The 10,725-nt window shown below is 57.0% G+C and overlaps 1 protein-coding gene across 1 annotated transcript; it reads left to right on the top strand.

Annotated features, from left to right (window-relative positions):
* The first annotated feature begins 594 nt into the window (after window positions 1-594).
* Window positions 595-3,022, top strand: DLX5 (distal-less homeobox 5). Its single transcript, XM_053983182.1, is given in 4 exon segments — window positions 595-1,034; window positions 2,197-2,381; window positions 2,601-2,845; window positions 2,847-3,022. Coding segments are annotated over 4 exon segments (873 nt in total). The 5' UTR covers window positions 595-679; the 3' UTR covers window positions 2,935-3,022.
* The last annotated feature ends 7,703 nt before the right edge of the window (window positions 3,023-10,725 follow it).

Raw genomic sequence — 10,725 nt, 5'->3', positions numbered from 1 at the left:
GGTAATAGGGTTTGCTGTATTTAGCGCGGAGGTCCCGGACGTTTCCCCGGGAAAGGAGGGAAACAGCACGGTCAGACGCTAATGGTTATTGTCACCAGATCAGAAATCGAGTTGGGAACCAGGAGCGCCCGGTGCGGTGTTCCCAAGCCATCAACGTAGCCAAGGGGGACCGGACGGCAAATCCGAGCGGCGTGGCTGCAGCCCTCCCCCAGGGCGCTGCGGGTGGAGGTGCGGGGGCACCGGGCTGCAGGGCACACGAGCTGGCCGAGCCCCCTCGCCGGCTACAGGGATGGGGGGGAGCCGGAAACCTCCCAATCGCGGCGCTCCGACTCGGAGATTGCTGTTGGTATTCACTTTAAAAAGAGGTTGAATTGGACTTTTTTCCTCCTTTTTTTCCTTTTTTTTTTCCTTTTTTTTTTTTTTTTTTAAGCCAAAGCTTTGTTGTGCTAAACTAGTTGGACGAGTTAGGGTGTCGCTGCTCCCGATTGCTCTGGCCAATGGAACCCGATCCACCCTGCTGTGCGTAAGAGCGCAATTAAGGATTTAACCAAGCCTATGCTGCGCCCCAGCCAGCAGTCTGCCGGAGACAGACACCGCGCCGCAGCCTCCTCCCCCAGACATGTCTGCTTAGACCCGAGCAGCCCCGCCGCCAGCTCCAGCCCGCCGCCGGCTCCGAGCTATGACAGGAGTATTTGACAGAAGGGTCCCCAACATCAGATCCGGCGACTTCCAAGCTCCTTTCCAGACGGCTGCAGCCATGCACCACCCGTCCCAGGAATCTCCCACTTTACCGGAGTCCTCCGCTACGGATTCCGACTACTACAGCCCGGCGGGGGGAGCCCCGCACGGCTACTGCTCGCCTACCTCGGCTTCCTACGGCAAAGCGCTCAACCCCTACCAGTACCAGTACCACGGCATGAATGGATCTGCCGGGAACTATCCTGCCAAAGCCTATGCAGACTACAGCTACGCCAGCCCCTACCATCAGTACAGCGGGGCTTACAACCGCGTCCAGAGCTCCGCCAGCCAGCCAGGTGAGGGCCGGGGGCCCGGGGTGTGCGGGAAGCTCCCGCGGCTTTGGGGAGGCTGGGGGAGCGCGCCCCGACAGATCCCTGACCCACGGAGCACGGGGATGCGGCTTTCCCTGAACCAGAAGGGAAACTAAAAATAAATAAATAAATAGGGGCGGGGAAAAAGAAAATTGGGAGAGGAAAAAAAGTGGAGAACTGGTTTACTGGTCTACTTCTTTTGACCAGCCCTCATGATCTAAACTACAAATTGTATGACTAGTGCTTTAGCGCTTCTGTCAGCTGCCCCCGGGCCCCCACGGCTACCTCCCTCCTCCTTCCCCCCGCAGGAAGAGAGAGAAAATAGCCGAGCCTTGTTGCGTGTCTCAAACTCAGGTTCGCGGTGTTGAAGAAAGTTTCCTTCCCCCTGTGCTAGAGGGGCGGGGGAGGAGACTGGGAGGGGGAGACCAGCAGTAGCGGGGCTGCGAAGCCGGGAGGGTTTTCCACCAGAAAGCGTCGCAGTTTTAGTGCTTTACTTCTTTGTAACTTGCTGTAGGAAAAAAAAAAAATAAAAGAAAGAATGCAAAGGAGAAAAAAAAAAAAAAAAAAAAAAAGGTCAGGGAGGAAAAAAAAATAAACAACCGCGTGGTAAAGCCAAGCGGCTGGGGCTTGGCTGGGACGAGTGCGGTCGCGGCGGCGCTTGGGGACACGCCGGCGGCGGCAGAGGGATGGCGCGGGTGTGCGGAGGAAGTGGTCGATGCCTTGGGTCCGACTCCGCTCCGGACAGAGCTCTTCCCAGCAGGGCCCCAACTATCCTCCCAACGCCCGCGGCGGCCGCGCATGCCCTGCGCTCCCGCCCGCGCAGCGCTGCGCGCCCGGCAGGATGACCGGGGCGGGCGTGGGAGGCGGAGGAGGAGGGCCGGGGGTGGCCGAGGCCGGTGCGGAGGGAGCAGGTTCCCCCCCCGTCTCACCGCGGGGAGCCGGCGGAGGCTGCGCGGGGCCGCCGCCCGGCTGCGGGAGCCCCGGGGGGAGCCGCAGGGGGAGCTGCAGGGGCCCGTCGGGCCGGCGCCGCTGCCCGGCCCGGCCCGCGGGCGGGATGCCGCCCCGGTGGCGCAGGCTGCGCGGCGCGGAGCGGAGCCTGTCCCGAACTTAACGTCTGCGTCTCTCTCCCGCTCTTGCGCCCGTGCAGAGAAGGAGGTGGCGGAACCCGAGGTGCGGATGGTGAACGGAAAACCAAAGAAAGTGCGCAAACCCCGGACTATTTATTCCAGCTTTCAGCTGGCAGCGTTGCAGAGGAGGTTTCAGAAGACCCAGTACCTCGCCCTGCCCGAGCGGGCCGAGCTGGCAGCCTCCCTGGGACTCACGCAAACACAGGTACGGCGAGCGGCTCTGTTCGGCTCGGCCCGGTGGGTCCAGAAGCCGGGCTCACCCCGGCTCGGCGGGAAGGGCTGGATCGGTCCCCGCGGAAGGGCGGGAGGGCGGCGGGGCGCCGCAGCCGCGAAGCACCGGCTTACCAGGCGGGCATTAATGGTGTCGCTTTCCCTCCCCACTCCCCCTTTCCTCCCTTCTCCTCTCCTCCCGCCCTGCTCCCAGGTGAAAATCTGGTTTCAGAATAAAAGATCCAAGATCAAGAAGATCATGAAAAACGGGGAGATGCCTCCGGAGCACAGCCCCAGCTCCAGCGACCCCATGGCCTGCAACTCTCCACAGTCACCTGCGGTTTGGGAACCTCAGGGCTCGTCCCGCTCCCTCAGCCACCATGCCCACGCACACGCTCACCCTCCAAACTCCAACCCGTCCCCTGCATCCAGCTACCTGGAGAGCTCCACTTCCTGGTACCCCCGCTGCCAACTCCATCAACTCCCATCTCCAACCCCACGGCTCCCTACAGCACCCGTTAGCGCTGGCCTCTGGGACGATTTATTAGAGCCTGACCCTTATTTTTTTTTTTTTTTCTGTTGTTCCTTGGACTCCTGTGTTTTACTGTTAAGGAATAATAACGAAAGGAATGCATATGGGGAATTTTTAAAAGGGAAAAGAAACAAAAAAGATTAAAATGTGTAAAGCTTGTGCATGTAACTTATTGCATTTCAAAGGAAACCCTTTTTTATACAATACGGACGTTTTTTGGCTCAGCTGTGGACACTATCATTGGTGCCTTGAAATCTATGACCTCAACTTTTCCAGAGACTTTTTTCAATGTTATTTTAACCCTGTAAATAATTGTAGATAGAGGAATTAAACTGTATATTCTGAATAAAATAAAATTATTTCGACCAAGAGAAATGTTTCCAAATTACCCCTTCTTCTATTAATAAGAGGAAAAAAATATAATACTAATTTGCTTTCAGAAAGAAAGTGAGGAAAGAGGATGGCAGCTGGGAGTTCACATTCTGTTCCAGTGCCGTGCAGTGCCACCACAGGCCAGGCGTGCTGGCAGGATCTGGCCCTTCCAGGTACCCACGGGCGAGCCGAGGGGCGGCGGTGCTCTCTCCCCGCTGGGAAAGGGGCTCTGGCAAGACCGCGTACATCTTATTGCACACTGCTTTAAGCTGAAGGGAAAGCTGCCCATCCTGAGAAAGCGAATCTCTCGCCTTAAGCAGCCCTGAATCCTTTCCTGAGAGCAATTAGCGTCGAGAGCTGCACACTCCACAGCCCATCAGTCGCCCGTGTGCGCTCGGCTAATTATACAAATTACGTTTCCGTCAAAGGGAGCCACTAAATATGAGAAAAGAATAAAATGAGGGCCCCGCTCCCCTCGCTCCTGCTAAAAGCTTGCGGCAGCTTCGACTGAAGGAGGAACGTTTCAGAGGTACTTTTATTGGTTTTTTTTTTTGTTTCTACATGATATAGGGAAAAATCCTTGCGTCAGAGCAGTCGCTAACGCTGCCCATTGCTGGAGGCACGGCTTGGGCGAGGTGGCCGGAGTGCTGCCCACTGGCGCGGACCACTCGTACGAAGCGTGGGCTCTCTTCCAGTAGAGAGCGGGGCCCCCGCGGCGGCGCACGTTCCCACGGGGACCCCCATCCTAGGGGGCAGTGGTAATTCACGGCCGTGTGGGGTACAGCGACAGCAGTGAACGTGCCAAAGGCGTCGCTAGAAGGATCCCCGAGATGAAAGATGCCCCTCTGGCAGCTGAGGCTGGCGGGGAGAATGCTGGAAGGGGGGAAGGCGAGGCCTGAAAAGGCACGCTCCCGCCCTGGGGCGCACTTACCTATCTCCAGTCTTCCTCCCCGCTGCCCTCCCCCTCATTTTTTCTCCTTCCTCTCCTGCCTGCCATGTTTTGTGCGTGTGCGTGAGTGTGTGTGGTTTGCGCAGTTGTCTCCCCTAAGAAAGAAGCCCGCGTGTGCTGTTTTGTAGCAGGTTTGGGGGTTGGTAAATGTCTTGCAGTACAATAGACCAGTTTGTTCAGTTGTGCTCCCTGCACGCCGGGGAGGGTGCGGGGTGCCGGAGGCAGGGCGGCGGGGGCCGCCACCGGCTGCCCACCCCTGCCTGCTGCCGGAGAGCGGCCGCCCTGCCGCGGTGCCCCGCCGTTCCCCATCTCTTCCGCCGTTCGGGTGACCGTCTCCTCATTCAACTCGCAAGGTTTCAGGGACTTCCCGCGACTCTGGGGCTGACGAGAAGCTCGGCTTCATCTCTTCTGCTCACTTCCATCCTATGCAAAAAATTTTTAAAAAACTTGACCCTTTCATTTTCTTCTGCTCTTTTCCTCATTTCCCTCTAGACAAGCATTCAACCTGCAGTAAGAAATTCTCCCCTCCCGGAGGTCACTTCCCTTTGCAGAAAGGTTTGGACACAAGAGGTGGAAGTAAATTTCCCAGGTGGGTCCACCCACCCCTTTCTTTGAGGAGCTGCCGCGGGGCTGTTGGGTTACGGTAACCTGCCGGGGCCGGGACGGCCCGGACGGACAGCGCAGAAACAGCTCTGGGAAGGCGGAATGCCGGCAAGCAGCATACCGGGCAGAAATGGGAATTCACACCACTGCTGCTGGGCTAGGCATCGCTCGCCTCTCCAAGCCCGCCGAGTCAGCTCGGCTTGCTTTCCATGCCGGTCCCCCTCCCTGCCTAATTTCTCCTCCTCCCAGAGCGGGTTGGTGTTGGGCAGGTCGGGGGAAGCCTGGCATCTCTCCCCTAGAGAGGATAAGAAATGCCCTCACCGGGGCTCCCCGTCGCGTGTCCCCGACCTCGATGAGCACTCAGAGTCTACGGCCGCCCGCCTGTCCGGGAGAGCCCCGGGCCGAGGGGAATGCTCCTGTCGCCTCTGTCCCCGCACACACAGGCAGGCACACCCCGGCGCCTCTTCCCGCCTGGGTACACCCCCTGGGCTCCGCGGCGGCCGGAGGGAGCCTAGCTTGGCCAGGCCTCCCCCCTTGCTTCCCCGGCAAAGGGATGGCATGAACTGTCCTTTGTCTGATGCTGGGTTTGGGCTCGGCGGATTTCTGGCTCGGGGCTTTCCCCGCCCCTCCCCCTCTTCCCCTCCCTTCTGTTTTCCTGGCGGCCACTTCCATGTGGAGCCGGGGCAGTTCGGGGAGCCGAGAGGAGCCACATTCCTGTGGGTGCCGAGCGGCTCCAGGGCTGAGCCACAGGGCCTGACGCGCACACACATACACACACAGGCGCGCAGTCACACAGACACACACGCACAGAACAGCCTGCAGCCCCCGCTTCCCCAGATCTAGAGCTCCTCACACTGCTTGCCCCCCATGGGGCTCTCACACCCACAGCATATCCACCTCTGGCTGCGCTAGCCCCCGGCTGGGACGCACACCTACATCACCCACACCCAGACACGCACAGCGCCTGCCTCCCCACCTACGGTCGCGGGAGGAGCACTTTCCCGCTTCCCCCGAGCCCCCCGCTCCTGCCCGGGCATCTGCCCGCGCCGCCCGCGGGCAGAGCCTTCAGCCGGGAAGTGCTGTCTCGTCGCCGAGAGCCTCGGTTTCCCTCCCGCTCCTTCCCGGGGAAAGAAAAGACACCCCCTCCAACCTGTCACCGCGGCAGGGCAGCCTGTTTGTCAGGCGTTCCTGTCGCCCTCTTAGTCCCCTCGGTCTCCCCCGTGCATTCTCTCCCCCGCGGCCGCGCTGCCTGCGCGGGCCTCCGCGCTCTGCCCGCTCCACCGCCGGCAGCGCTGTCCCCAGAGTGCATCCCACATGTGGCATCAATTAAAGATTTCTGCCACGCAATTTTGCGACTGACAGATTTTAGGTGTTTCGGTTGTGGATTAAGGAAAGGAGATCTATTGCTTCAGGAAAATCGGGGCGGGGGGGGGGGTGTAGGAACCCCCTCTTCTTGCTTTCAGCCATTTAAGCGATTGCTTGCAGTAACTCAATAACCTGTTTTATAGGTCAGATAAGAGACGTGAAAATAGGAAACGCGAAGTTTACATTAAGCCTCTCTTTCTCTCTTTTTAGGGAGAATCTGTGTTGCATCAGTTAAATAGTTCTCTTTGTTCGGTGGTGTGTCTATTTATACGCGATTCAGGGAGGATGATAAACAATAGTTTATCTGCCTGCAATACAGACCCGATAAATTCCGCCACGCACCCACGCCCCGACTGTCTGTGAGAGCACCTTCCACTGACACGACCTTCCAAGCCGCGGGTAAAACTCACGGCTCCTTCACCTCCTTAATCACCTTCAGGTGAAGGCCCAGAGTGCCGGCCTCGGCCAGAACCTGCGACGGATTGGGCATTTGGCGAAAAAGAGCTTGGGGGTGGCTTCTCTCCCCTCCTGCTGCCGCCTGCCCCTCGGCACTCCCGGAGAGGCTGTCTAAACCTCAGCCTGGGTTTTGCAGGATGCCTCAGCCAGCCTCTCCGGGCCGGATGCTGACCCGGCTTCGTGCTCTGCAGCGGCATCATCTGCCTGGTTGCGGAGCTGGCCCTCCATTCCAGGAGATATTTACAGTCTCATCCATACACACCGTATAATGCGTTTTACAGGGTTTTCGCCTTGCACTATCCACTGAGCTTTCTTTTATTCTCCTGGCTTTTACTAATCCTCATGGAGAAAAGGGCGCAGAGTAAGACTGCGGGCTGTCAGGGGCAGCTGAGGTCGGGAGAGGCCAGCAAGGGCCGGACCAGCAGCTCTCCTGCCCATGGGGCCGGTCCCGGACTCCCTCTTCTCATCTGGACCCTGCAGAGACCAACCGGAGACCAACTGGTCCGGCGGTAACCGCGCTTTGATGATTTAGGTCATTAAAAAATGAAGCGGGTTTGTGTATTTCGTGTCCAGGGTTAATAAAAGTTAATCAGGAGTCGAAAGCCAACTAGCCTAGTGAGTTAACCTCGCTAGCTGCAGGTAGTCCTGTAAGCCAGGTTCTTTTGATTAATTAATTACAATTGAGTCGGTTCTGTGATAATTTCCCTAAGGACCCCTGAGGATGCACCTTGAGCGGGTGCGCGGGAGCGCAAAGGCCGGCGGCTCCACAGCCCGACGCGGAGAGTGCCCGGCGCTGGCATCCCGCACCCCGAGCTCTCCTCCGCCCGGTTCCGAAGCTCCCGAGGCTTCTTGCCCGAAAGTGACGTTCTGTCACCTGAGAGGAGGCACAAGACAATGGCGAGCCCTCTTTTGGGGATGGGTGGGGAGCTCGAGGATGCTTCGGGTGCCGGGGAGAGGCTGCCGGGAAGAGCCGAGCCGACAGGCGGACTGATGCAAGGCGGGAGCCGAACCAGCAGTCCCTGACTGCACATCAGGCTCGCAGTCGTTGAGATTTGAACACGTAACGCTGCAGACCACTGATTTGCTATTTTCTTAATTCCCGCTCTTCTCATTCCCTATGAATCAAACAGTCTTTTGTCCTTCAGAGTTTGATTTGATCGCTACTGTTCACATTTCACTTTTGTATTTTTCCCTCCCTATACCATTACTCATTGAGTGCCCCGTGAAATTACAATCGTACATTTTCAACTCAGCAACCCATTTGCAGTGCAAAAATAGGGTCTAAATAATGGCTGAATTAGCCCTACTGGACAGTTTCAGATGTAACACTCTGTAATAATTATATTGCAGGCTGGATTAGGATGCTATTATCATAATCTGGACGTTTACAATTATCTGTAATTTGCAAAGATGCGCCAGGTCTTGATTACAGCAGGTTTTTTTTATCAAGCTAACCATCACTAAACAGTGACAGTAATAACAGCTAATTTTGCTGGCAATATAAGAGGTGCTGGGGTGTGCAAACAATTTCACACCTGGATGTGCTCACTCAACCAAGAATATAGAGAAAGAGCTTCTGCCCTGAGACTCAGAAAAATATTCTCCACTGCTTCTGTTCAGTACAGATTTCTAGACCCCGATCCTTGCTTAGCAGATTTTCAGAGGGGTAAGTTTTGGGGCTCGCTTGGCTTTGGGGTTGGTTTGTGGCTGCTCCGCGCCTTGCCCGTCGAGGCACGCTCCGTATTTGCTCCCCCACATTCGCGGTCATTCTCGCGCAGGTGGTTTACCTCCCTAGCCGGACCCCGACAGATAAGCGCCCCCTTTCCCCCGATGCTGCCGGGGGCGGCGGGGATGCGGCGGGAGCCCCGACGTGGCGGGCTGCCGGAGGGGCGGCGCGGGACTCGGCGGTCGGCGGAGAAACCGTGCGAAGCCCGGGCCAGCCCCGTCCGCCCGTGCCCGCAGCGGGGCGGCGGCAGCGCGCCTTTGCGCAGCTCTCCGCGGCCCCAGGGCGGTGGAGCCCGGCGGCGGGCGGGCGGTGGCGGAGCCGGCGCTGGCAGCCCGGCGGCGGCAGGTTTGGTGCTGGCGTGGGGAGCTGCCGCTGCTCCATCCATAGATGACGCTGTTTCACGAGAGTCTCCCGGGGCGGTTGCCGCGCGAGTGGGAGCCGCTGCTGCCATTCACTCCCACCCCGCTCCCGGGAAGGCCTACCTTTCCCACCTTCTCCCACGCCACTAAGCTAATGGGGCTTTTATTATTATTGTTATCGTTTATTTGCTCGCTTGCTTGCTTGTTGTCTGGGCTTTTTCTGAGCCTATTTGAGGAATCACTCGCAGGGGAGGAGGGCACGACGCAGCCAGAGGCTTTCCGCGCCGGCACCCACGCGCGGCGTGCAGGGGAGGACGAGCCCCCCGCAAGCCCACGAGAGGCAGCGAGCCCCCCGCTGCCCCGCCGCCCGGGCCCACCACCGCGGGGGCGGACCGCCCGCCGCCGACCCCGCTGGGCACATGCAGCGAAAGGGTTAAAGCGCCTGCGGGGGCCGTGGGGGCCGGGACCCGCCGGGCCGGGCTCCCCGGGCTGCGGGACTCGCTCACCCGGCATCCGCCGCCCTTCTGCGAGGCGAGGGGGAGCCCGCACAGGGGCCGGCGTGGGGGCGTGGGGTGGGGGGGAGATGTAAAGCGGGGTTTTCTGAAAGATGCACACAATGCTGTTGGTTTAAATGTATGGTAGCTTTCTCTCCAGTGTCATTTGAATAATTCAGTGAGCCCCACTACCAGCTGTACTTCTGAAGCCTCTTCCATTCTTTTCAGCATTATAATTTTGGTTAATTTTCAATTTTAGGCCCTACGTCTCTGCAATTTGTGTATGAATAACAGAATAATTTTCCTCTTTTGTTTCGCCTTTCCTGTTCCTGAATCTAAATAAAGATGGCTTTTTAGTATTAAAAGTGGAAGAAAATTACAGGTAATTATCTTTGACGGTAAAAACGCTGTAATCAGCGGGCTACATGAAAAATTACTCTAATTATGGCTGCATTTAAGAGAATGGAAAAAAACCTTCTTGTGGATAAAAACCTTAAATTGTCCCCAATGTCTGCTTCAAATTGGATGGCACTGCAGCTGGAGGCTTTGTTCAGAATTGATCCTGGGGAGCTCTGAACCCAAAGTTTCACAGTGGGAAGGGGAAAAAAAGAAAAGAAAACATTTTTCCTAATGTAACAATACGAATGGTAGAAAATGACAAGACTGATCGGTTTTAAAGCACTCTGAAGACTGACTGAGCGTGGAAGTTGCTCAAAAAAAAAAAAAAACCAAACCAAAAAACACCCCCCAAAAAACTGGTATATTGGTAAGTAGTCTTTGCTTTGTGTCTAATTATAGTGACTGTCCTTTTGCACGACTGTATGTAGCTGTCATTATATGGAGCACTCTGAGGATCTCTATTGACTTCTGATAAATGGCTCAGTGGTTTCAAGGTTCATAATTTGAAGGATGCCCAGGTCTCTAGCCATTAATTCTCGCAGTATGGGGCACCCAGCTTGGATGAGGAAAAGGCTTTTCATTGTCAGTTGTTGCTGTGCTTTCCACAAGCCGGTGCGGCTGAAGCTGGCTGGACAGCGTGTTGTGTGCCTGGGCACCTCTCAGGGCTTTGCAAAACATTCCTCAGCTTGCATTGTCTGTTCTTTGAAACAAAGGAGGGCGCCTCCTTTCTTAATAATTTGGAGTCTCCAACCTTTGGGAAGAAAGACAGGGCTCTGAGCTTTGCCTCGGCAAGAAAGCTCAGCTAAGCAGCGGAGCAGTAAAATCGCAGCAGAAATGGCCGGGTGATTAGCAACTTCGTCTAGGCGTATCTTTGTGGACTCGGTACCTCCTGCCTTTAAGTCGTAGCCTTAAAACCAACTAAACCACCAGCTACCCCACCCCACTTCATCTTTTCTTTCCTTGCTTGCAGATATATGCTTTGGTAGGGGTGTCTGTGCACTCAGGCAAGCTGGGCACAAGGATCCCTCTGCCCGGACTGATCTGGGGGGCAAGTCGGGGCAGGTGGGGATCCGCTAACGTGAAG

This window comes from Vidua macroura, chromosome 1, assembly GCF_024509145.1.
Source record: "Vidua macroura isolate BioBank_ID:100142 chromosome 1, ASM2450914v1, whole genome shotgun sequence".
NCBI lineage: Eukaryota > Metazoa > Chordata > Aves > Passeriformes > Viduidae > Vidua > Vidua macroura.
This window is presented reverse-complemented; position numbering and strand designations above follow the sequence as displayed.